General features: G+C 46.4%; 2 protein-coding genes across 2 annotated transcripts; both read right to left on the reverse strand.

Annotated features, from left to right (window-relative positions):
* Positions 1 to 1,044: 1,044 nt before the first annotated feature.
* On the reverse strand, positions 1,045 to 6,502 carry LOC144271858 (gamma-crystallin C-like). Its single transcript, XM_077829469.1, has 3 exons — positions 6,494 to 6,502; positions 4,449 to 4,702; positions 1,045 to 1,306 (listed from the first exon to the last, which is right to left on the reverse strand). Exons 1-3 carry the CDS (start codon positions 6,500 to 6,502, stop codon positions 1,045 to 1,047), a joined length of 525 nt encoding a protein of 174 aa, XP_077685595.1.
* Positions 6,503 to 22,309: 15,807 nt separating this feature from the next.
* Positions 22,310 to 23,829, reverse strand: LOC144271859 (gamma-crystallin B-like). The gene is made up of 3 exons (XM_077829470.1): positions 23,821 to 23,829; positions 22,871 to 23,110; positions 22,310 to 22,585 (listed from the first exon to the last, which is right to left on the reverse strand). The coding sequence occupies exons 1-3, from the start codon at positions 23,827 to 23,829 to the stop codon at positions 22,310 to 22,312; spliced, it is 525 nt and encodes a 174-aa protein (XP_077685596.1).
* Positions 23,830 to 27,712: the final 3,883 nt, after the last annotated feature.

Here is a 27,712-nt window from a genome sequence, read left to right on the forward strand (position 1 = left end):
TGGCACTTCTAGCAGGCCTGGGGCGTAGCTTCCTCCCAGGGTTGTGGTTAGTTCATATTTTTAAAACCCTTGACACTACAGAAAAGCAAAGCATGACCTCTGATCTTACAGTCAGATCCATGCAGGCCTGTGCAGAACCCCATTGACCTCAGTGAGACTGCAGATGGGCACAGAGATTTTCCACTGCTATTTGATTGCAGGGTTAGGGTCTTTATCTTATATTTTTATTTTACTGAGAAATGAACAACAGAGCGATGTGTAAGCTCCAACAAGGTTTATTATATGATACCAATCACATTACAAATGCTGGTTGCCAAGAAGAGAGGTGTAACTGATAAACATGGTATAAATCAATCAGAAATGCTTTGTCGTAGTCCAGTTTGTGTGTCTCAGGACTATAAATCCCAGCATACAACGGGCAGGACTAGAAAGCTGCTTGCAAAAGAACTATGGGCTCAACTCAGCCACCCTTACTTACCCTGAGCAGTGCCATTGATTTCATGGGGCTGCTCCTGAAGTAAGGTACAGGTCACAGTGAGAGCAGGTTCAGAATATGGCCCATTGACTCTATGTTACAGGACTGAAAAGTCGTGCTGGGAAGAGTCGTTCAGAACATCCTGAAGCTGAACGTTCACGTCTCTTCCGATAAGAACTGAAAACCATTTTGCAAAGGGCAGAATCATGCAGCTATTTATGTGAATCTCACTCGGCAGATCAAATTCCATTTCAGCAATTTGGCTGTAGCTGTGTTTTGCCTATTTGTTTTCTGAGCTTGAATCTGGGTTTAATCCGGGTCACTGATTTCCGTGGAACTACTTGTGTTTTGCCGGTGAGCCAGATTGGACCCTGTCACTTAAGTGCTTGATCCAAAGACTCCCATGGACTTTAATGAGCTTTGGATCGGGGCCTTAAACACTGAAGGGCAGTTGGGAACCTAACTTCCATTAGGTTACTTTGAACGTCCCAACCCGAAAGAGCAACAAATTATTTAAATAGTATTACCCCAATGAAGAGACGCGTTTACAGCATGGAAATGAGTGCTGCCTAGGAAACATACGCTGTTGGCCTAAAGGAACCAACTATGGCGGTCATGGCTCCCCAGTCAGTGACTCCCCAGTACTCCCTGGGTCTCAGGAGGTACTGCCATGCTCTGTAGTTTGGCTGCCCACAGAAAATCCGGTTTCCTTCAAAAACATGACAGGACTGGATGTCCCTGGGATGAAATTCGTCACAGAGAGAAGGATAGTCACAGAAGGATTCGGTCATCCTGCCTCCCACGTCATTTGTCTCATAGACTCGTATCCTTCTGGGAAGACAAACACAAACACAGGTGTATAGCACACGAGCAACAGCTCTATATGATCATAGGTTGCTTGCTGCTTTATTGACATTAATGATACATAAATGTATGACAACTTGTGTTCAGTTAGCAGAAAAAGGGCCTGATTCACCACTGCTCCGACAGTTTTACACAACTCCAGTGATTTCAGTAGAGTTCCAGTGGTGTAAGGATAGTGTAAGCAGTGGGGAATCAAGCCTAGGGTGTGTAAATTATACCTAGCTTTAGCAAGTGAAGGATGAAAGCAAGTGGTAAGTGACAGCTGGACTGCCATAAGGGTCATATGCACCAGCATTGCCAGCGTTACTGTTCTTCAGTGGATAGGGCACTAGAATGGTGCTCAGGAGAGCTGGGTTCTGTTCTTGACTCTGCTACTAACCTGCCAGGTGGCCATGGGCAGATTGCCGTAACGCTCTGTGCCTCAGTTTCCCTTCCCACCCTTTGTCTCTATAGTTTGTAAGCTCTGCTTCAGCCCTGTCTCTCACTATGTGTTTGTATGGTGTCTAGCTGCATGGTGAGACCCTCACTGGTTAGGGCCTTATATATCAAAATGTATTATGTTGAGGGCGTCTGTTTCTCAGAGTTTATTAATTTCATTTTGGGGGGTTTATTTTTAGCAATTTTTGAGTTTTATCTGGCTGTCCAAAAAGGTCTCTCTTTGTATCCACTGTAATGAGGAATGTATATTATATATATTGTTCATTACAGTAATGAATAATCTCTTCTTAATGTTCCCTAGTGAGCTTTAACATAGCACTTTTTCGAACAGCACTACATTAAAGTACACTGGGGAACCTTTAGTGCACACTACATGATCCAATTAATGTGCAACTCGCTGGTGCGCCATAGAAATGAAACCCCCCATAGTCCGCATTACTGCTCCATGTAGGCAAGCCCTTAGATACAAGTTGTCATAAATATAAAGGAAGGGTAAACACCTTTAAAATCCCTCCTGGCCAGAGGAAAAACCGTTTCACCTGTAAAAGGTTAAGAAGAAGAAGGATAACCTCGCTGGCACCTGACCAAAATGACTAATGAGGAGACAAGATACTTTCAAAAGCTGGAGGGATTGAGAAACAAAGTCCATGTGTGTGTGTGTGATGCATTTGCCAGGAACAGAAAGGAATGGAGTCTTAGAACTTAGTAAGTAATCTAGCTAGATATGCGTTAGATTCTGTTTGTTTAAATGGCTGAGAAAATAAGCTGTGCTGAATGGAATGGATATTCCTGTTTTTGTGTCTTTTTGTAACTTAAGGTTTTGCCTAGAGGGATTCTCTATGTTTTGAATCTAATTACCCTGTAAGGTATTTACCATTCTGATTTTACAGAGGTGATTCTTTTACTTTTTCTTCTATTAAAATTCTTCTTTTAAGAACCTGATTGCTTTTTCATTGTTTTTAAGATCCAAGGGTTTGGGTCTGTGTTCACCTATGTAAATTGGTGAGGATTTTTATCAAGCCTTCCCCAGGAAAGGGGGTGTAGGGTTTGGGGAGGATTGTGGGGGAAAGACGTTTCCAAGTGGGCTCTTTCCCGGTTATATATCTGTTAGATGCTTGGTGGTGGCAGCAATACAGTCCATGGGAAAAAGGAAAATAGTTTGTACCTTGGGGAAGTTTTAACCTAAGCTGGTAAAAATAAGCTTAGGAGGTTTTCATGCAGGTCCCCACATCTGTACCCTAGAGTTCAGAGTGGGGAAGGAACCTTGACACAAGTAAACCTTTCTGGTGTTTTTCCAGTGTTTACTGGATAAACATCTGTTTCATTTTTTTATTGGGAGTGTTTTATCAGTGTTTATTGGTTAAAACCGAAAATCAGAATCCCTAATTATATTCTTGCCTCAGCGCTTGGATATCTATAAACAGATTGGCGTTAATTTATCAACTAGTAATTCTGCTTTTCATAAGAAATAGTGAATACCTATTCTCTCAAAAATACCAGAATTGCTATCTCACCTAACAACCTCCCCCTTATATATCTGAAAGAAAAATATATGTTCATTATCTCTCTAGGAGAAAACGCAACACATTGAGCTAAGAACATAGACCGATATTTTAAATATTTCACCTTAATTTTTCCCTCTTCCCTACTGCTCTTAGTTTCTTTCTACCTCTGCTAATCATTTTTATTTTAACTCTGTAACTGTCTAAAGCATTTTGGGATACAATTTGTACGAAAGATGATGTACAAAATCAAAGCCTGATCATACTCCCATTGAAATCAATGGTAAGAACTCTGACTGTCTTCAATGATTGAAGGATCAGACCCCGAGTTTGTATTTTAGGCCTGGATTCTGCAAAAGGTAAGGCCTAAGCTACACACACAGACCTCCCAACCATCCCACATTTTGCAGGAGTGTTCTGCTTTGATTCCTCCCCAACCTCCACTCCTGTCCCAGTTGAAGTGACTCCTGTCCCAGTTGAAGTTTCCTGCATTTTGGGACAGATGTTGGGAGGGGGGTAGTTGGCCCGACACCCCTCTGTGTCCATCTACAGAGAGGTATATGGGCCAAACCTGAGTGGCAGTGCATCCTGCTTTAGTCTCTCGAGATGATGGGAAGTATGCAGGCAGGTTCCTGTACCAGGATAACTATGGCAGGTTAGCGGGGTGATTTTTTTACCAATATAGTTTTCCAGGTGCAACCACGAGTGTAGACAGCTATACTGGTATAAAGGTGCTTTATATCAGTTCAGCCTATTCCCCTTTTTGTGACTTTAAGCACCTTTATACCAGTATACCTACCTCCAAAGGAGCGGGGTTGTACTGCTTTAATTATATCCTTGTACATCTTTCGTGCATAGACAACGCCTTACTCACATGAGTAACCTTCACCTTGGCATTTGCAGGACTGGGGCTTCAGGTTCCGACTGAGCACGCTTGCTCCACTCCAGCAAAGCATTTAAACATGTGTTCAGGATTTAAACACCTTTACAAATCTATTTGGGCTTCTGTTTCCCATCCCCCGCTTTGGCCATCCCTTTATCCAGATTGTAAATTCTTTGTGGCAAGGACTGTCTCTTACAGCACCTAGCACAATAGATCCCTCAACTTGTCTGATGGTTCTAGTGCTACTCTAGTACAACAAATAATAATCATCACCTATAGAAAGGACAGTGAACTTACTGGTGTGATTATGCAACAGGACTTGACAGAGTCATTGAACCCCATCCACTGCTGGTAATTTGTATATTCCCCCTTTTTCAGGAAGTACTGATGTCCTATGTAATGGGGGCGCTCATAGATCATCCAGCAGCCACTTTCCACCTGGATTGAGTTGCAGCGGTTAAGGTGAGCATGCATATCCGGCTGGTCAGCAGTGACTGCATAGGAGCGGCCCTGGAAGTCTCTGTCCTCATAGAATATGATCTGGGTTGAAATAACAAAGCAAATCTAATAACGTTTTAAAGCATTTGTTTAAAAAATTGGCTTTTAGCTTCTGGCTCCCATAAGGTCTGATCTGAAAAACCTATTGAAATCAGTGGAAAGGCTTCCATTGTTCTCAGTGGGCTTTGGATCAGGCCTAGAAAACATCCAGGATTAATACTGAAGCACTGATATACATTTTCCTATCAGGGGCACAGCTAGTTAAATGTGATTGGTTCAGCGGATGATGAGCAGAGCAGATGTCTTCAGATCTCACTCTAAGGATTCTAATGAGCTGACGTTCTCCAGCGCTTTGAGTTGGCAAGTGGAGATTGTGTGCTGCACCTCTAGGAGTCCAAGAAGAGAAGGAGCATGAGCCACTTTTGCACGGCTCGGGTTTTTGGCTGGTTGGCATTCTGAAACAGTGTAACTTAGGCAGGTCAGGAACCGCTTTAAGCTAGTGAACAGGAGAGGCTAACAGGGGAGATTGGCGAGGGAGTTCTTCAAGTGAAGGAGGAGCGATGATGTGACCCTTGGGGTAAGTTTATTGTCTGTAGTGTCTGTGTTTGTGTTTGTGATGTGCTTGCTGCTTGACTGAAATATACCATATGATATGTTTGTTTGGGGGACCGTCTGCTGAACCTAGTGGCAAGACTGAGAGCTTCTTAATGAGGCTTTGATCCCTCAGCCCTTTAGCACCCACCAACCCTTAACCAGGGGATGGGCTATTCAGGAAGACCAGGGCTTTAAAAAGCCCACTCCTAAACAACCAGAGGAGGTAGCGACCAGGAGCAGCTAACAGGGGAGTTTTGTGAGGGGGAGTGTGTGTGTGGGGGGGCTAGATACACTTAACATTCTTTAAACTTAAAGCCAAAAACACCTCCCGATAAAAACAAAACATCAACAAAGGAAGGAGCTGCAGGAGTAAAAAGAGAATTCAGGCAGAAGTCCAGCAACAGAGTGGGGGGCTATCCAGTTTATTGCACCCAATGCAGCATGCAGGATTATCTGCCCTATGGGCAGGTGGAGTACGTGTGCATTTGGTGCAAGGAGCTCCTGGCCTACAGAGACTGTGTACGGGCTTTGGAGACCAGGGTGGCTGAACTGGAGGAGCTAAGGGTGACAGGAGAGGTACATAGATGAGACTTTCTGGGACACAGTAGAATGGTCCCACCCTCGGTCTGACAGCCTCTGTGCTGTTGAGGAGGATGAAAGTCTCAGGGAAGGAAAACATCCAACTGGAGCGGAGGGAAATGGTCCCATAGTTGGGACCCTCCTTCCAGATGATGCTCTCTCTAATACGTCAGTCACTTGAATAGCCTTATGCTAGTCGCAGCAATTTCCAAGTAGGAGTTAAATGTAGTTTTTTTGTGTGACATCAGTTGATACTTAAAAAAATAAATAAGGAGAATATTCAGACACATTCCCATATTGCAATACGCAAACTGCAGCACCTTCTGATAATATGACTCCAAAGAATGGTGTGCCTGTTTGTGAAATACAACCCTCTTTAAAAAGTCAGAAAATAAAACACCAACCAAATAGAAAAAAATAAACCTAAAATAAAGATTTTGTACATACCAAATATCTTTGTATTTGGCTGTTAGTAAGCACATAAGATTTTAATATTTCCTTTTTTAATCCAGTTATCGCACACTTGTGTGTATGTTTTCATTTCTTTCTGTTAATCTATTACTAGGCTGACATACTCTGTATAGGTACACACACACACACATAAAATAATATAATGGTATACTGTATTTCAACACAGTATTTACTCATTTTTTTTCTTACCTTTGCCATGTTAGCCAGAGCTTAGCTGCAAGACCTCAATACTCTGGGAGGTTCAACAGTCCTTTATATAGACAACACAGCGCTGGCTCCACATGAATTGGACAAAAGGGAATTTTTTGTCCAGTAAAGAGAATTCCTCATTCTTTTTCCCCTCGTCATCAACATTATTCTTTGTAAAGAATTGTTATGGCCTTTTGTTTACTGGGTGCCAAGTGTATTGTTATGTAAATAACAAAGGGACCAGGTTAATGTGTATGTCAGTCAATATTGCCATTATTTCACTGACGTGAACAAGTTCAAGAGAAAATGCTGGTAAACTGCTGCTGCAGGATTGTTTCATAATCTTTATTCTCAATCTCTCATTGTTCCCTAAGGCAAAGGCATTTTAAAATTTCCATGGGCTCTCTGACACTGAAAAGCAGCCCTGGTATTATGCTAATAAAATGCCCATTGACTTCAGTAGGCTTTGGATATCAGGGGAAAAAATGTTTTTTCTTAGGTTTTGTGGGCTATACTGTATTTATTGTGGTAAATTATGCACACTCAAAAAAAGCCTGTGTGTAGTAATGGATGCTTAAATCAATTGGTTATTCACAACTGAGAGTGAAAATTTAAACATTTGAAGTTCCATAGGCAGAGATTTTATCTGCCACTGGATAGAAAATAGTCCCATTTAGTCTCATCTGTTAAGAGTTCATATATATTACCACAGAAATGTAGCACTTTTTATATAATTTTCTGTGCACAGAAAAAGGTTGTCCCAGTTGAGCATAGAATTTCCTGGTAGGTTTTCACATTTTTACGTTTCATAAGAACGTAAGAATGGCCATACGGGACAGACCAAAGGTCCATCTAGACCAGTATCCTGTCTCTGAACAGTGGCCGATGCCAGGTGTCCCAGGGGGAATGAACAGAACAGGTAATCATCAAGTGATCCATCCCCTGTTGCCCATTCCTAGCTTCTGGCAAACAGAGGCTGGGAACACCATCCTTTAACTGGGTTGTTTGGGATTGGCCACATGGTTTGATTCTGGTTGCTTGATTAGTATCATACACGATTGTTATTACTCCTTTTACACCTTTGTATAGTGGTAGCACTTAAAGGTGTGCAGGGTGATCAACAGAAGCCACTCTGGCCATTTCTCAGCGGGACAGGCCAGAGTTAAGGTGTTCCGTGAGCTAGTTAAAAAATCACTGTGGCTCCCATCCTGCACTGGGCTCCACTGGCAAGGACACCAGTTTCTATTCCATGTCCCACTGAAGTTAATGGGACTCAGCATAGCATAGGGAGCTGTGTCACCAAACCAATACCAAATCTGTGTTCTGTGCTTTTCCATTCAGATGAGTGATTATACATGCTTGTATTAATATAACTGGACTGATACCAAGTTCTTGAGAACCCATAAACTACCGGTTGTATTTGATTACTTGCTCCTTTAAAGGGAAACATAGGCAGCTCAGGGCCAAAGCTGCCCTATTATTCCAGGGTGTCTCACTGACTCTGTGGCACATATGGCAATTTCCTTTACTATTCTGGACACACCGGATTGAATTAAGGTTAAGTATTTTATGTATTATCGTGGGGTTGAATGTAATGCTTCGAGTTCGGAGATGTGGCTAATGTAAACCCTGGAAAGCGTTATGTGATTCAAAGGCCTATTTAAAACAATGTCGGACAACCCAAGCTAAGTGAAAAGAAAAGGAGTACTCGTGGCACCTTAGAGACTAACAAATTTATTTGAGCATAAGCTTTCTTGAGCTACAGCTCACTTCTTTTTGTGGATACAGACTAACAGGGCTGCTATTCTGCAAGCTAAGTGTGGTTCCTAGGAAATACCTGCGGAGAGGTGAATGCAAATTACCTTCTCTGGTTATGAAAAGATGCAGCCTTTTGAAGCTTTGCCCGAAGGAGGGGATCATTGTCTGGCTGAGTACCTATTCAGGGTCTCTGCAGATCAAAGACCCAAGCTGTATAAAGGAGTGACTCACAGATGCATGGGGGGTATTTGTTCTGAGCTAACAGCTGTTCTGAACTTGTGGTGGGGTTTGAAGGATGGATCGCCTGCCAAAGCCCTTATTGGAACTGGGGTGATCACTTATTGGCATACGTGTAGGTTCTTTTCTCAGTAAGGCTTTCAGCTTAAGAATAGATGTGCTTGCTCAGGAAGGGCTCTGTGGTAGCGTATACCTATGGGCAATTATGGTCTGCTGAGGCGGTCTGACTTGCTGGGGAACTCAAAGTGTAGGCAAAGAATTGTGCAGCCTGGAAAAATGTTGGTCAGGAGGGAGAGAGACATGTGTGTCTACCCAAGAGAGGGGATGGCTGAGGAGCTGGGAACCTAGAATGGCTGCCGTTGCTGGACCACAAGGAAGAAATGCAGGTGCAGTTGCACTAAGCTGCAACAGACCCTTTTTTCTCTCTCTATTCCTCTCCCTTTCCCTCCACTCAGACCATCAACCTCCAGTCGGGCCTACACATATTCTCGTCACTTATGGTACAAGAGCATTCTCATCCACAGCTGCTGCTGCATGGGATGCTCCTCTTGCATCTTTCCACCTCATTGACTTGCTCTCTCATTTCAAATCCTACCTAAAACAGACATGTTCTCATTTGCCAATGCCTTGTCATTGCTTTCTCCTTGTGCTACTCTTCTTTTGAACTCTACATTTGCATTATGTACCGTAACTCTGTAATGCAGTCTCAGATACGGGGACAGTTCCTCAGCTGGTGTATGCTGGTATAGCTCTAGTGATTTCACTAGTGTACTGCAGCTGAGCACCGAGCCACCAGTCTGCATGTGAAGGATGCTCTACAAAATAAATGGTTTTATATCTTTGTTAGTGGAACTATAGTCCTGACTCCATCCAGTGGTGTTGGAGCACCAATAGTCTGACCCTGCCAGTTCTCCCCCAGCTAAGTAACTGCAATTTGTCAATGTACTTATCTGGGCAAAGGTTTGCAGGCTTGTGCCTTTATTGCCTAACATCCGGAGTTTTTGAAGCAGAGCTGAACATTTGAAAAATGGTATGTGCTCTATTGTCTTCTCTGGGATCACATTTCCTTTGTGAAATCTCCCTGTTCCTAGGGTTTCACTGCTTATACAATGGAGCAGGAATGTGCTTCTGCTGGAACTGAGTGCTCAGTGGAGAAACAAATGTGCACGCCTGGAACGGGCTGGCTTGCCCCTTGAAGGGCTAGAGGCCTGGGCCCAGCCAGCCCTAGTTACTCAGGAGGTACACCTGAGCAGGGATGAGCTGAATCCCCTGCAGGAAGCTACCAAGAGAGTATTCCCAGGGAGAGCAGAGGCTGCTGGGTATGAAGAGGGTCTAGAAGGGAAACCTGGAACCTGAGGAGTGAGGCATGGACAGGAAAGGCCTGGGAGTGATCTGTGGTAAGTGGATGGACGCAAGACCTTCATTTTTAATGTGTGTTAATTTCATAACCCCGAGCCCAAGCAGGGGTGTGAATGAACACATGGGGTTATGAGTTACTGAAGAGACCCCTTGGAGGGGGAAATGCAGGCAGGGGGCTGCTTGAAGGTTGCCATGAGGCTTTGTGGGACATGGCCCCTGGATGACAGTGTAGATTCATTTAAATTCATAAGCCAGTTTGGGTTCTGGGTGTGTTTCCTTTCTGCACATATTTGAGGTCAACTTTGGCTAGCAAAATGATTTATGGAAAAGTACACTGTATGTTCAAATAACGTTGCACTGTCGGTGTAAAAGGGTCAGCAGCCTTCTGAGTGCCCCTCATGGTCAGAGGTCGCTCGGTAGCACCTGGCCTCAATTTCCTCTTCGTCAGAGCCCCTTATGAACTCCACACAGTCTCTCTGCCAATCACAGCTCTTCTTGAGGTCTGGGTTGTTGGGATAATTGAAATAAGAAATACAAAATGGAGTCTGTGACATGTGACTTCGGAACTCCATCCTTGTTTACCTCAGGGGCACTGACTCTAAGCTAGCCCTAACTGGTCAGGACTGGATTTTCCCGCCCAAATCCCTGAAGGTTCTATCACCTCAGACTTGCTTGGCATTGCTATTTGGAACAGTCCAATTTTTCCCGCCTGAACATCTAGAAAAGACTGACCCCTGTGTGGATGCGGGGCTGTCCATCTGAGCGGCAGCCTGTGCACGGTGCGGTACGGGTCTCATCGTGGTTCCGACCATATCGACGAGCGTGACACCTATCCCGAAGACACTGGAGAAGACCTTCAACACTTACCTTACCCTGCTGTTCCATCTCCGGAGAGCTTCTCTTCCGTGGAGATCACCATCCATCCGTTGGACTCCTCAGAGTTCCTCCTGGACGGCTTTCCACTAGCCCGATAGTTGAGGTCCTGAGCACCACCACCGCACACAATTCAGCACCTAGATTAAGTAGGAAGAAATCAATCTCTGTTATAGGGTACTGAGGAGGAATTTATCTGGGGCTGGGCTTTATCTGAGTCCTCCATGGGAGGCATTTATCTGGGTCTAGGCTTTATGCCCCATTGGAAGTCACTGTCACTATTGCTATTGGTTGTGATACTGGTTTGTGTTTGTGGTTTTCCCCCTTCCCTATTAATTGTACTCTTATCGCTAATACACATCTCTTTGCTTTCACCTTACTTACCTGTCTCCTCTCCATTATACACCACACCATACCTGGGGTATTGGTCCACTGGGTGATTAGATACCAGAGTGGGTCATATCTAGGGTGACCACATGCTAAATACAAAATATCGGGACCGCTGCAGGGGGAGCGCCTTTTCAATTGTTACACTCACCCGGCACGTTCGGCGGCAGGAAATAAATCTTGCTGGCGAAGAAAGAAGTACCTGCTGCCGAAATGCCTCCGAAGCCCGTCAGCGACTGAAGTACCTGCCGCCGAAGTGCCACCGAAGACCCAGACGTGTCGGTGAGTGTAAAAAGCGCTCCCCCTGCCTGTCACCGCCACCTAAGGAAAAAAAAAAAAGAAGACACTCCTTAAACAAAATATCGGGACCGTACTTCAGTCGGGACGTGGGACAAACTGCTCAATATCGGGACAGTCCTGATTTTGTCAGGACGTCTGGTCACCCTAGTCTTATCTGCACTTCTGAGAAAAAGTGGTATCCATTTTCTTTCCCTCTACCCCACCTGGTTTATTCTAAGAGTTACCTTTCCCTCCCTTTAAGGCAACAGGGGGCTTGGGGTTTTCTTAATTAATACACAGTTCCCAAAACAACCCCCCCAAAAAAATCTTCCACCCGCCCTTCTTCCCTTAGGCACTGTCCTATCCTGCTCTCGGGGAGAAACTTTCAACAAAACTTTCAACTGGGTCTTCCCAGCCCCCAATCTCTTCCTCAGGAGCCCCTCTCTTCCTGCGGCTTTCACTCGGCAGTTCTTTTTCTAGCTCAGCTGTTGCTGAATTTGCCCTCTAACTCTTTATAGCCTAGGTGTAGCCCTGTCCCTTAACTGGCTCAACTAGGAGTGCCTGCTCCGGCACAGAGGTGCTGGTCTTATTTTAATCACATTCCAGATGAATGTTATGTAGGACCCACAGAATGTGTCCTCAGGGAAGCAAGAAAGGGAACCTCTTCTGTGCCGTATAGCAGGGATCTGCAAGGGAGCAGGGTGAAGTCAGCTATGCAGGTGAGTGGGGAATCAGCATGTTGACCTTAGGAGCAAGAGACAGGATCTAAATGAATTTAGTGAGACCCTAACGTGCTCTGGGTGGGTCTCTCCCACTAGTCAGGAAGTATCCATGCCCTATGGAATTCTGTTCATTCCAATGGCATTCCCGGCGCTGAGGTTAGTGTGGCAGTTGAGTGCTTCAGATCCTGGTAGGGATGATGTGCAATGGGACAAAACATGTGTAAATGATGCTGGAGGCCATTAGGGACGTATTATAAATTGAATAGTACAACAGAAACATCATGGTCTGTTAGGACTCTGGGGACCTGGTGCTCCACTACATTACCCTGCTTTCAAACCAGCGTTAAGTCCACTGATGTCACGATACTCCAGTGATGAGCGGAGAATCACGCTGAACACAAATCGCATAAGTAATAAATTTGGCCTTCAGTCTACTATGATATTGAAGGCTGGGTTTTCAACAGACAGAGGTAGCTACACTATGAAATGCACCGAACTTGTACATCTGCAATGGTACACACATGTGCCATGATTGTATGTATGTAAATTAAATAACTATACATACAAACAAATACTTGGATGCCCAAGTACCTGTTGGTGCATGCCACACCACACTCTGTGCAAGGTGGGCTACTTCTGCTGACAGGCAAAGGAGGAGCTGCCTTATTTTTATTCTAACTAAGGATTTCAGGAACACCAAACACTTTGCGTCAGACTGTTGGTGAGCTCAGTTAACTGTTTCATGCAAATTAACATTAAAAATGCTACAGTATGAAGTTAGGGGCCAGATTTTCAGCGGGTCAAAACTGAGCAAATGTCCATGCATTTGTACATACCCACTTTGCACACACAGTCATGCTGTGTATGTGTGCACAATTCTAGAACTATTTGTACACACAAATATACCTAAGCAATAAGAATATCCTTGCCACAATGTCTTACCACTCAGTCTAGTGCTGGGTAATAAAACACATTTATACACACACATACACACACAAACACACACACACACACACACACACACACACACACACTTTCTTTCCTACTGTGGCTGCCTCATTCTTATTCCCCAAATCAAGACTTTTTCAGTCACTCCTTTAAACAAACCATAAACCTCACATGTACAGGTCTCAGAAGGAGATGCATGCCCCTTAGGAGAGCAGAATACTGAAGATTAAATGTGCTGTGTAAATCTGAAAGAATTTTGCCCAAAACTTGTTTTCAGAGGGTGAGCCAGAGTGTCTATTTCCGATACCGACTTCTCTGCCCACTTTGTAGTTATATGACATCTCTTCAAGGATCTCAATGCACTTACAAACATGAATGAGTACAGCCCATCAACACTCTTCATGGAGCTGAGAATTACTATTGATGGAGAAACTAAACGTAGAGTACCCCACTTGCCCTTGGTCACAAGGGAAGTCTATGACAGATCTGGGGAGAGAATCAGAACTCCTAATGCCCTCTCTTGTTGGCTAATCACATACAAACCTTCTGCTCTGGGGCCCAGAAGTGCACCCAGGACAGCAAAAAACTCCCACAGTTTTCCTGGCTCACAGCAAGGGTATTTTTTTTGGTAGGCCAAAACAAAAAGAAACAAACAAACAAAAACCACTTTGGTCTCTTCATGCTCCTTAATCATCACTGTACAGATCAGGGAAGTCGACTTTGTGTTTGAACTGGTAAATTTCATATTAGTTTTGCAAGACTGGTTTAGTAAATGCCCAAACACCCTCTGTTATATTTGGCATTTATATAATACAGTTACTATAGATGCGCAATACTCTACATCTCTAAACAAGCAAAACTAGGTATCCCATCCCTTATCACTCTGGGATGAGTAGTTGACATAACATCTCTCTGTTCTGGCTGGGTACAAAATCTAGGGCTGGATTTGCATCAGCTGATCAAATGGAACACTGTTCTGGCCAATGGCAGACACCACCTCATTCTTTGCTGTACTGAGATGCATGGCATTTATTCCTTGAACTTCTCTACCTAGCTTGTGTATGTTTTATATGTTCATTGTTACCAGTGAAAGGGTGAGAAGTGAATCAGTCATCAATGGCATGTTAGAGACAAACTTACGATCCATGGATACAAGACACGTTGAACACTGTCAGTGAAGAAATGTGCGTGTTAGGTCCAGTGGTGAGCTGGAGCCGGTTCGCACGAACCGGTTGTTAAATTCTGAAGCAGTTTTAGAACCGGTTGTTAACCCGCTTCCCTGCAGGGGGCACTGAGGCTTTGATGGGCTCCGGCCGGAAAGTGATGTAATTCCTCCTCCTGTCACTGGGGGCGCTGCGCTGCGGGAGCTATGTGGGCTGCTGCCTGGCCCTGGGTACGACCCCTGTTGCTGCTGCTGCTCCCCCAACCCCTGGCCCTGGGGCTCCCGCTGCTGCCTGGTGGGTCCCCAGCTGCTCTGCTGGGCCTGGGCTGCGTCCTGCTGCTCGGGCTGCTCCGAGCTGCTCTCCCCGTGAGTACCCACTACCGTGTCTGCAGCCAGCCCCTGTCTCCAGCCACCCCTGCACCCCCTGCCCGCAGCCACCCCTGCACCCTCTGCCTGCAGCCAGCCCCTGCCGCACCCCCTGCCCTTCCCGCAGCCAGCCCCTGCCTCCAGCCACCCCCGCACTCCCCAGCCGCAGCCAGCCCCTACCGCACTCCCTGCCCTGCCTGAAGCCAGCCACACACCCCCTGCCCACAGTCAGCCCATGCCGCACCCCCTGCCCTGCCCTGTCTCCAGCCAGCCCCTGCCACACCACCTGCCCTGCCTGCAGCCAGCCCCGCACCCCCTGCCCACAGCCAGCCCATGCCGTACCCCCTGCCCTGTCTCCAGCCAGCCCCTGCCGCACCCCATGCCCTGCCCTGTCTCCAGCCAGCCCCTGCCACACCACCTGCCCTGCCTGCAGCCAGTCCCGCACCCCCTGCCTGCAGCCAGCCCATGCTGCACCCCCTGCCCTGTCTCCAGCCAGCCCCTGCCACACCACCTGCCCTGCCTGCAGCCAGTCCCGCACCCCCTGCCTGCAGCCAGCCCATGCCGCACCCCCTGCCCTGTCTCCAGCCAGCCCCTGCCACACCACCTGCCCTGCCTGCAGCCAGTCCCGCACCCCCTGCCTGCAGCCAGCCCATGCCGCACCCCCTGCCCTGTCTCCAGCCAACCCCTGCCACACGCACCCTTTGCCCGAAGCTAGCCAGCCCCACACCCCCTGTCTCCAGCCAACCCCTGCCGCACCCCCCTACAGCCCTGCCCGAAGCCAGCCAGCCCCACACCCCCTGTCTCCAGCCAGCCCCGCACCCCCCTGCCCTGCCTGCAGCCAGCCCCTACCTCCAGCCAGCCCCACACCCCCTTGCTTCCAGCCAACCCCACACTCTCCTGTCTCCAGCCAGCTCCGCACCCCCTGCCCTGCCCGCAGCCGGCCCCCACCCCCTGCCTCCAGCTAGCCCTGCCCCATGCCCCTGTCTGCAGCTGGCCCCATGTCCACTGGTGCCCTGCAGTTCCCAGGGCACTAACCCCGCACACCTGCTTCAATGAGGGGGGCAGGGAGCAGCTGGGACCCACACATGTGCACACCCTAGGGTGACCAGACAGCAAGTGTGAAAAATCAGGACAGGGGGTGGGGGGTAATAGGAGCCTATATAAGAAAAAGACCCCAAAATCGGGACTGTCCCTATAAAATCCGGATATCTGGTCACCCTAGCACACCCCCAGGGAGTGGTGGGAACCCACACATGTGAAACGGAGCTCATTTCTGTTCAGGCCCATCTTTTTAAAAAAGAACTTTAGGTAGGGTTAACATACACCCGTATTTTCCCAGGAGGAATTTTTAAAATTTAAAAATTCCTCCCGGACGGCGATTTAAGAACCAAAAAGCCTGACCCGTCCGGGAAAATACGGACGTATGGTAACCCTAGTGCTACAAAAAATACATACTGGGGCACATCCCTTAAATCAGAACTTTTTATAGGAAACATGTTTTATTGTTAACATTTTGGCAGCTCATCACTGGTTAGGTCCTATAGCGGTGTAGAATTTGCATGTTTTTCTCAGGTTTTATTTGAATATCTGCTATGTGGTTTTTTTTAAAAAACAAAAAGCTACCAGCTAAGGCCCTAATTCAGCAAAGCACTTAAGCACATGTTTAATTAATCATTTCAGCATGTGATTAATCCCATTGATATTCAGTAAAGTTATGCACATGTGTAGTGTATAAGGAATTGTGTGGTATCACTTTTCAATACTTTCAATACTTTCAGTTTCCACGGTATGCATCCGATGAAGTGAGCTGTAGCTCACGAAAGCTCATGCTCAAATAAATTGGTTAGTCTCTAAGGTGCCACAAGTACTCCTTTTCTTTTTGCAAATACAGACTAACACGGCTGTTACTCTGAAACCTTTTCAATACTTTGTGAGCCCTCTAGTGGCCATAAGAAGACCCCTTCCAGAGTAGCAGTGTATACATGGAGCTAAGTCTACATGTTGGTGTGTAGCTATAAACATGGTTATCCGGACCCCACTGTACTCATGCGGTCCCTTCATATTACGTACATTGTATAGGGAGCACAAGACACAACAACATGATTAAGTGCTCTGCTGAATCAAGCCTTAAATGAATGATGGTGGGCATTAAAATGTAGCATAAGTTTTACAGTGTTGTTGTAATTTACTGTTTCTTGTAAATTATATACAGCATGCTATGGGGCTGAGGTGACTACTATATGCAGACATAATTACATTAATTATAACTCATTTGAAATAGAATTTTCTCAGTCAGAACAGGGATAGCATGCTGTTACTAATCCAGAATGCACACTTCTTTCTTTGCATAATGACTGCCTGGCTATTGAGGATTTGGGCCAGATCCTCAACTGGTGTAGGTTAGCATGGCTGTATTGAAACCAATGGAATTATGTTCACCATTCAGACCACAGCAGCTCCCAGTCCTCCTGAGCCAGGCTGTCCCCTCTGCCCTGCTCTGTGGAGATGGAGTACAGGGGTGGGGGGAGGGGGAGGGAGACATCCTGACATCAGCACCCTCCTCCCTCCCCCACCTCCCGCTCTGCAGAGCCAGCAGGAGGGTCCCAGGAGCAGCTGCAGGATGGAGCAACGTGGGGGGAGGGGCACCTGAACAAATGCTGCCGGCTATACGTGCTCTGCTATCAGCTGGGTGGCTCTTAAATCTCTCCTGCATGGCCGCCCAAGCGCGCAGCTTACATGGAATACAGATTGTGGCATAATGATGGCTCATGGGTCCAGTAGACTGTTAGACTGAATTTGTGGACTTAAGTCCTGTCTATATGGGCTTGGTTTTGTGCTGCTGTAATGTTTGACCGTAGAGGTTTGTGCTGGTACAATTAGATAGATGTAGTTACACTGGTGCAAATTTTCCTTGTCTAGATAAGCCCTTAATGTCAAGTTTTGTATTGGCTTGAAGTTGGTAACCAGCTAATGACAATTTCTTATATAGAGCTTTTCGCGAATAGATCTCAAAGTGCTTCACTGTCTTTAATGTATTTATCCTCATAATACACTTGTGAGGGAGGTGTTGGAATTTTCTCCCAGACCTCTTTCCACTTGGCTTCCTAAATTCGACTCCAGACTTTGTCAGTCAGGTATATTTATTTGGCATACAGAAACATTACACTTTGTTGATTAGACTCAAAAGCAGAGTAGTGGTGAATATAGGCTACGTCTCATACGTATCCAAAGTTACACAGAAACTCTCTCCCTTTATATACACTTACACATTTTATTTTGTAAGCAGGGGCTGAATGAATGCTTCCCTGATAGCTATCTGGGAGGGGGAGAGACTTGGGTGTGTTTATGTTAATACAGTTTGCTCCTTCTCTGATTACATATTCAGCAAAAAGCGATCAACTTTGGCTGGTGTTGGGTACCTTACTACTGAATGTACGGGTAGTGAAATATGATTACCAATGTTGTAATTATTGTAGGAATACAGGAAAGCTGGATTGTGCTGAACCTGTCCCAAATGACTGTGCTTAACCTATCACCCTCAGTTGAAAGAACCTCATTAAGTCAGGGGCTCGAATGTCAGACCCCTCTTAAAGTAAGATGGGTGGAGATAGATATCACCAGGTAGAAGACTGCACACCCTCAAGGGTTCTCCATAGAGTGGTTTAACCTTTTCCTCCCCACTGTTCAAAAAATAGAGCTAAATAGGCTTAATCAGGAGCCTCTTTGTTAGGTTAAACGCCCAATCAGAACTGAAATCACTTAAGATGGTGCAGTGTTTCTGCCCAGCCTCCAAAGAGCTAAAAATTACTGAGACTGATGTGCAGAAGTCACAGCAGAGAGGCAGGTGGCAGAAGAAGGCAACTGACAGTCAGCTGGTGAACGAGTGGCTGGTGCGGTGGAGAGGTGCAATGAGCGGCCAGCAGAGTGGCTGGTGGAGAGGTGCAGTGGGAGCAGTGAGCAGGTGGCTGGCAGAAGCAGCGATGCAGGCTTCCAGCATGAGCAGTCAGCAGGGTGGCTGGCAGAGAGGGGTGGCGAGCGAGTGCCCAAGTGGCGGAGCAAGTGAGGAACCTCTTTACCCCACCGAGGGGAGGAGGTGAACTCTGCAGATGTACCTCTGAACTCTGGGTCTGCACTGACCAGGGACAGCAACTGTGAGGTGGGGAGCAGAGAAGGGTTGGGTATGTGAAAGGGACTTTTGGGTTGCTGGTCTTAAGAACCTGAGGGGAAAAGGACACTGCCCAACCTATCATTTGAACACACCCCTTATAATTCTTCAGCTTTAACAGCCACTGCCTTAATGGCCAAACAGGACAATTTGTTTAAACTGGTAGGCTGATTCTGTTTTGCCTCCAGTGGTGGGGTGCAGAATATTTTCCCATTCGTTTTTACAAAACTTACTTACACAGGTAGTTTTTATTGTGCAGCTGGCATCTGGCATGTTCTGAATGATTGGGGAGTGAGGAATTACCGACTGTTTCTGAACCTCTCGACCGTCTCCACACCATTCACATCAGGACATGCGATGTCGTAACCCTCCACCACTTCATGGTTGCAAATTAACAAGACAAAAAGAGGAAACCATTTTGTGCTTTTTAATTTTTATTGAGGTTTATGAGTGTTGAGCTGACTTTTGTGAACCCAGCTATGCCTTTTACTTCCCAGGACTATGAAGAATACAGAGGGGTCAGGTCAATCCTACCTGAAGCATGGACTGTACCACTTTGCCTTTGGGAAATGCTTGCAGGGAGCCTGATCCTGGATGATGACTTTAGATCACACATGATGCTCAGTCAGGTCTCCTTTGGCATTGAACCATGCCTTGGTTTTTTATATGTCCTCTTCCTTTCTTACCACCACACTCCTCTATATCTGCATCTGCAAGTCCTGTACCAGGCTTCCGACAGGACCACTATAGCCAGATGGGCTGGAACTGGGCTAATTATATCCTTCCGCATTCTCATTAGTCTCCCCATCAGGCCTCGTTGGGGGGGAAAAGGCTATGGATTTGCGTCCCTAGCTCTGATGTGCATTAGTACCAGCGGTAACACTTCATCCCAATTGCTGTCTGTTGCAGTATCTTTTTTAATTTTTAAGCTTGGATTTGATGATGGTCCTATTTATTTGCACAACCTGTCCTGCTGTTGCTGGCTGACGGGGAATGGGAACCTTTTGATCTAGGTCCAGTTGGGTCCATAATTCTTTGACAACAGACCCCACAAATCCACTCCCATTGTCTGAGTCAATAACCTTAGTGCCCCTGCAGAACACATTGCCCACCAATTATTTCCCTCTCGTTATGGCAGTCACATATTAAGTGTGGAAGGCTTCCTGCTCCTAATGTGAGAAAGCATTGACAACAACTAGCACATACTTGTTACCCTCTGGTGTTAAGGGCAGCTCCAAAGTGTAGTAGATTTGAACTTGTTTCCATGGACCTCTCTGTGCTTGTCTCAGAAAAGCTATTTTTATGTTCTTTGTTAGCTGGATTGTCTAGTACAGATTAGACCAGCACCAAGGTGTTCCTTCAAGTCTCTTTGCCATTGGGGCCATGTCTTTGGTCTCTGCCTCTTTGGAGTGATCACACACAGTGGACCTGTGCAACCATAAGAGCAGATCTTTCTGCATATTTTGTGGTGCCACCCATACTGAACCTTTCTTTAATTTAAACATGGGAGTTCTTGCTATATTGCTAAGTTTTGACCTTGTACATTCATGTTTTGGCTGCAGGCTTGCTCCCAAAGTGGTCTTAACTTCACATCCCGTTTTTGAATGCTTTGTAGCTGCCTTAGCCCTGCAGCACTGCCCACTGGAGTTGCCTGAGGTAAGCGCCTCCCGGCCGGAGCCCATACCTCCAGCCTCAGCTCTGAGCCCCCTCTTGCACCCCAACTCCCTCCCGGAGCCCGCACCCCTCCTGCTCCCCAGGCCCTTGCCCCAGCTTGGTGAAAGTGAGTGAGGGTGGGAGAGAGTGGGGAATGGAGTGAGCGGGGGTGGGGCCTCAGAAAAGGGGCAGGGAAGAGGCAGGGCTAGGGTGTTTGGTTTTGTGCTATTAGAAAGTTGGCAACCCTAAGTGTTTGGCCATTTTTTGTTTTTTTACTTTAATTGTTGTTAAACCTCTTTTAAGTGTATATATAATATAACATAGTGGCTAATGCCATCTGTATACTGAATGTCTTGTTGCCATTGCTCTTTTCATAAGAATATACATAAGAACGGCCCTACTAGGTCAGACCAAAGGTTCATCTAGCCCAGAATCCTGTCTGCCGGACAGCGGACAGTGCCATGTGCCTCTGTATTTAATCTTGTCCCAGTATACACCTTGATAACCGTACTAACAGGTTAGTCTTTCTACAACGGTGACCTTCACTACTGCCCATGAAAAGAGTCAAGGATCAGAACTTCTCTTATTGTATATAACAGTCTCTGTGGCTCCAAAGTGCCTCTGCTGCTGGTAAGGCTGGGGAGCTGTCTCCACGGCTCCTTCTCCATTAGCCCGGCGAGCCCTCTGAATGGCTCCCCACCAAAAGAGACAGGAACAGCACTATGGGGCCCTTCCCTCCCCAAGAAGTGGGAGCAAGGGCCCTCTGCCCTCAGGGAGAACAGGGGTCCTTTGTCCCTCCCACCCTGAGATGAAGGAGTAGGGTAACTTCCAGGACTTACCTTTGAGCCAGGGTGTATCTGCAGGATGCGTGGACTGGGCCAGGGGTGCTCTTCTCTTCCTGCTTCCCACAGTCCTCTGCTGGGCTGGTTTTGGTGGCTCCTACAGTTAACCCCACACTGAGGTCCATGGGGCTGTTCAACCTTATCAGAGCTATTGTTTCAAGCTGCCTGCAGACTTGAGCAGACATCTCTGAATTTGTTCTACCTGGGTCATGTTTTCAAGCTTTGCTTTACACACACACACACAACCCCCATCCCCGGGCCAGAAGCCACAACTTTAGTTACACACTGGATGTTCCAGATGATTCCAGGAGCTGGGGCCCTCAACCCAGACGTGTAGTGCCTATGGCTAGTTAATCCTGCCCTGCCCTGGATTGGTGCTCAGGTAACTCTGGCCTGAGGCTCGGCCCCTGGTTGGGGGGATGACTGGCGCTGCCTCTCAACTGGGAGGGGGATGTGGCTCATTCCTGTAATCAGCTGGGTGCCCAAATCTGCTTGCTCCGTGCCTGGTGGCTGGGGGGGGCGGCTCTGGCGGTTGCTCCCTGGTGGTGTTTCCAGGGCCCTCTGGCCAGGGAGTAAAGTCTGGAGCTCAGTCCAGGACCCCTCTAGCCCTAGCTCCAAATCTATGGCCATGGCTGGGCTGGAGGATTATGATCCAGACTACAGCTGTATGGTTACAGTCCTCCTGTCCGCTGCTCTATGGTCCGAGTCCTGGATGTTTCACTCTATGATTCAGCTCCTACTACGTGTCTTGTACTGCATATGGTGTAAGGTCTGCAAAACCATGGAGCTGATTGGGACAGAGCCTTGTGCTCCCGTACTCCCTTGTGTGGCTGCCCAGGCCTGAGCCCTGTGTTTGGCGTTGGGTCCTTTGTGCTGGAAGTAGCTATATAATGCTGTGGGAGGGCAGGGAAAGATGAGGGACAACTTTTGGTTCAGAAGATGATACCATAGCCCAAGATAAGCCTTGACGTTCCCCTTAGTACACTTACAACAGCATGCTGAGAGCACAGTGGCTGTTAAAGCATTTTATTCATTGAGACCCTTCCAGGCAAAAGGCGTCTTGATTCAGTAAAGATCAGTGGCACGTCTCAAAGAGCCGACTTTGCCACTCATAGAGCCCCACTCGCTGAATCTCCTATACTCCCCTGGCCTCAGCAGGTATTGGCGACCTCTGTAATTTGGCAATTCGTAAAGGATCCAGTGCCCATCCAGCACAGAACAAGAGAGCATCTCGTGGGCACGTAGCTGGTCCATGACTTGCGGAGAGTCCTCGGTTAACTCTACCATGTTGCCTCTGTGATCCTCCTTCTCATAGATCTTTATCCTGTAGGTGCCCCTGTGCTATGACAGAAAATGAGACAGGGTAATAGAGTGACCGCAGCAGGCTGGCTGCCTGTAATCCCGGGCCCTGAGTCAGCCCCTGTGCCCTGCTCCAGTGATGCAAAGGGCATCCCTGCAATGTCCCCCCAGCCATCCTGGAGAGACTACCTCTAGAAGAAAGAAAACAGTTCTCATTTTCAGTCTTGGGTATCTCTGCTGAACATGATCAAACAAGTGCCTTATGATTGTGGTTTGGGCAATTTTGTCATTTAAAAAAAAAAAAAAGAGAAGCAAAATCGAACTCACAGGTGGGATCATCCGGCAGGACTTAATGGAGGTGCTGAAACCCTCAGACTGCATATCAGGATAATCTCCCCGTTTCAGAAAGAACTGCTGTCCCTGGAAGTTGGGACGTTCATAGAGCATGAAGCAGCCACTTTCCACACGGACAGAGTTACAGCGGCTGAGCTGACTTTGCAAATCCGGACGGTCGCTACTGCACTCAACGGAGCGGCCCTGGAAGTTTCTGTCCTCGAAAAGGATGATCTAGTGTGAGAAAAAATCAGCAGAGTTTTCAGTAACATCCTATACAGTGTGACTGTCCTAGCATTCCAATTTCTCTCCGTTCAGCACAGTAAGCATGAAATGTCTGGACCTTCCTTTTTACTGACTGTGGTGATAAAAATGATACACTCCTTTGATTTCAGTGAGATTGATCCTCATTTACATCATTGTAAGAGCAAAATTGGGCTCTGAGTGTTTAATATATAGGGATTAGTACAGATGCTAATTCCCTTAAGTCTGCATTCTTTATTCTCTTCTGCTACTGGTATAGATCAGGAGTAACTCCTATGACATAACAGAATAAGGCTATGTCTACACTGTGCACCTCACAGCACTGCGGTTGTGCCGCTACATCTGCACCATTGTCAGGTACGCAGTGTCTCTTTGTCGCCAGGAGAGAGCTCTCAAGACGAAAAATTAAAACCATCCACAACGAGGGGCAGTAGGTTCGTCAGTGGGAGAGCGTCTGCTGCCGATGAATTGTCCATGCCAGCTTTTCTTGTCATTAAAACTTTTGTCGCTCAGAGGTGTGTGTGTGTGTGTGGTGGGAAACAAACAAACCCTGAAAGACAAAAGTTTTGATGACGAAAGTGCAGTGCAGACATCGCCTAACTCTGATGTAAATGAGAGAATCAGGTCCCTGGCTTCAGACTGACATACCGAACAATCCAGTCCAGACAGGTTTCTCTTACCTTTTCCATCGTAGCTGGATTCAGGCTGCAAACCACAGTATTCCAGACGGGCAACTGCCTTTTTATACCTCACAACCAGTGCTAAGTGTGCACACGTTAACAAAAGTCTTTTCTCTGTTCATAGAGCCAACTCATGACTCTGGGGTCTCATTCACTCTTTGTACTAGTGTCCATAGCTTTTGTGTAGCAGGGAACAGGTTTTATTCCTATTGTTACCAGTGAGCATTTCTGGGCCCTGGATCTGTCAGCTCAGCCATTTTTGCATTGAAGACAACATAGCTCAGGAAAAGAGAGAAACTTCTGGCGGAGTGACAGAGGGGACTGGATGTTGATGCCATCACAATCCTTTTCTATAGAGTCTCTGCAGTTGCATTGTTATTAGTGAATGCAGAAGTGGTACAATAAAGACAGAAGAGGGTTCAAACTCCAAAATAGAAAGTAGGGAATATAAAAACAGAAATGTGTATTCCCCCCGCCCCCAAATAAAAAAGGAAAAAGGGCTTAGGTAGACATCATGTGTATTTTAGCCATTCAGTAGCTTTGGGGTCAGCAATATGGAATCTGGAACAGCCTCCTGAGAGATTAGCATGAGCTGAGCAGCCGTTCAGTAGGTGTGCAATGTCCACCTGCAGCCACACAGGGCTGTTCTGAGTCCCCAGGTGTAGTCACTTGCCACACACCCCATCCCCCCCTCATCTCAAATGGTTGTTTCCACCATACATAGTGTGGGAGCCCGAGGCCAGGCAGTCTTCCATCAGGCTGAATGAGGAGAAGGAGTTTCTCGCGCCTTGTCTACACTACAGAGTTTTGTCGACAAAAGTTAGGCCCTTTACTTAAAGGGTTTTCATTAAATCACTGTTACATGTCGTCATTATGGTCATTGTGTTGGCAGAGCCCATCCACACTAGCAGCTCTTGCATCAATACAGAGCAGTACACTGTGGGTAGCTATCCCATTGTGCAACTGGCCGTGGGTTTTGGGAAGGGTTTACAATGCCCCATGGGGCAGGCACAGCGTCACATGATGCAGGTTTCCCAATCCCATTGTTTCATGGGCAGCCTACTAGATTGCCAGCTGCTTTTCAGCTGAAGTGTATGTGGCATAGTAAGGGGACAGGGTGTGGCAGGGAGCGTGTGTGTGAGAGAGACAGAAACAGAGTGTGTGTTGGGGGACAGTGTGAGAGATTGTGTGTGTGTGTGGGGGGAGGAGTGTGTTGGCATGCTGTCGCTCTCAATTCAGACAGCAGCCTGAGCAATCAATCCTGGCTCTGCACAGCACAGCAATTTTTCTCCCCTCCAACCCCCGCAGAAGCAGCTTGCTTTTTCTGCCTGCCAATTCCACATTAATGGTTCTGTGATTCCCTCCGAGTTCTCCCACAGCCTCCCCAGCTGCTGGGAGCGGCATCCTCAGCAGCTCTGTGAGCTCTCCACGCTGAGGAATGTCAAAGCTTGCACATGCCTGCAGGGCAGCCGAGTTCAAAACAGTGAGCAGAGTGGTCACGGTGGGCATTGTGGGATACTGGGGGAGGCCAGTTATGGCAACATAATGAACAGCAGCGTCTACACTGACATTTTGTTGCTTTAACTTTGCTGTAAAAAGCTCCATGTCTATTGTCCATGTGGTTTTATTGTTTCGGCAAAACAACAGAGATTTGCCGACAAAAGTAGCTTATGGTGTGGACACACCTCCGCTGTTTTGTCGGCAAAAGCTGATGTGCCAGTGGCGAGGCACGTCCTGTCAATGGCTCCAGAAGCAGGGGAGCCAGAGCACCATGCCCCCCACTTTTTAACATTGGTGCAGTTTCAGAGGGAAGGGGCGGTGTTGCCCACCAAATTACAAGCTTCGGGGAGGTGCAGAGCTGCACAGGTGGGAGCTGTGCTATGTGGCGGGGGGAGCACGTGGTAACTCGTTGTTCCTCGGGAAATTAGAATATAAAATATTCATCTCGCTACAGAAATTATTTCCCAACTATTGCGGAGTAACATTACTTTTATAATGGAGCCTCATGGGTGCAGCATAGTCTTGGATTGAACCTATGTACTTATGTCCTGTCTCTATGGGGTTGTTTTTACACTGCTGCAGTGTGTTTGATTTAGAGGTTTGTGCTGGTACAATTAGATTGATGTGTTGGACTGGTGCAAATTTTTATCATCTAGGTAAGCCCGTAATGTCAAGTTCTGAATTGATTTGATTGAAATGCCAATTTCTTTTATAGAGCTCTTCCTCAATAGATCTCAAAGTGCTTCACCATCTTTAAGTTATTTATTCTCAAAAGACCCTTGTGAGGTAGGTGTTGTGATTTTCTCTGAGACCCCTTTCCACTCTTCTTCCCAACAACTCAGTTCAACTCCAGGCTTTGTCATTCAGTTATCTTTATTTGGCATACAGCAACACTTCACTGAGTTGACAAAACTCAAATGTGAGGCGGTGGATGTAGTGTGACAGTTTGTACCCCCATTTGTACTCCTTTTATTGGACCATGATAAATTTCATACAAAGCATGCCTTATGAGGTATCATTCAAAAACGCATAATTTACTGATCATCATTGTCCTAGTAAAATGTGTATGGCAGCATTGTATGTAAAGTTTTAAGATTCTACTGTGTTATGTTAGAAAGAGCAGCCACAAACCACTTCTTCTGAAACAAAAGCCAAACTGACGCCTCAGCCAGGTGTCAACAAGATCAAATGGACAATCACTTACGTGGCCATTCTTGGCAGGAAAGAGGGTGTGAGTGAAAATCTATATTTTGACAAAGGAAAAGTTTGAGGGTCCCATCCAAACAGACTTTGTCTCCTGGACTTCAGCTGGCGATGGAGAGGGAACTATAAAGGGGGGAACAGACACCCCAAAATACTCCTCACTTTCTCTCTGCTCACAGCATCAACAACACCTGAAGGACAAGGAAAGTGACACTGGATTGGGGCAGGGGTCCAGTCTGAAAAGAAATCCAGCCAGTAAGACTGCTATAGTATGTAATGAGAGAGACCTTTGCTTTGAATTCATTTAGCTTATTAAGTTTTTCTTTTTATTTCTTTGTAACCAATTCTGACTTTTATGCCTCTTTAAAATCTATCTTTCTGTAGTAAATAAACTTGTCCTATTGTTTTTTTTAAACTAGAGTGTTTGCACTGAAGTGTTTGGGAAACTCCATTTGAGATAAGAGCATTTGTACGTATACTTTTCTATTAATAAAATGGTGGACTTTATATGAGCTTGTATTGTCCAGGAGGATGCTGAGTACAAAACACAAATTTCTGGGGGAAGTCTGGGACCAGGAGTTTGCTGGTTTTGCTCTGCAGTGTAATTAAGGAGTGGCTGGCTGTAGCACTCATGTTTTATAGCTGGGGCTAATTTAGATGCTGGAGCCTGTGTGAGTAGACCAGGAGTGGTTGCTTTCACAGAGAAGCAGTGTAAAAGGCACCCCAGGTTGGAGAACTGAGGGGACACATCTGTTCAACAGTCCAGATTGTACCCTGGGTAATGTCATTGTAGGGCACATGACATATCTATCCAAAGATGCACAGAAACTCTCTCCCTTTATATACATTTACACATTTTATTTCATTTACTTTATGTTGCATGACATACGCTGGGAGTGGCTCACTTACTTTGTAGGAGCCAATCCCCAAACAGCATGCTCTGTCCATGATTGACCTACTCTTTACCTCATGTTTTCATTCCTGACTTATTGTGTCCATTATTATTTTGTTCATAGTAAATGGTTCCCTGGGTGTCCCTCTCTTAGCTAGCTGAGAAACATTGTCTCTTAGCTTACAGACCCATTTACTTTTCTTAGCACAAAATATTCCATTTTTAGCCTGCTGATATATTTACCTTCTGAATCCTGTCTTCCAAAAGACTTCAGAGGAGCCAGGTCAATCCTGTGTT

Source organism: Eretmochelys imbricata, chromosome 11, assembly GCF_965152235.1.
Source record: "Eretmochelys imbricata isolate rEreImb1 chromosome 11, rEreImb1.hap1, whole genome shotgun sequence".
NCBI lineage: Eukaryota > Metazoa > Chordata > Testudines > Cheloniidae > Eretmochelys > Eretmochelys imbricata.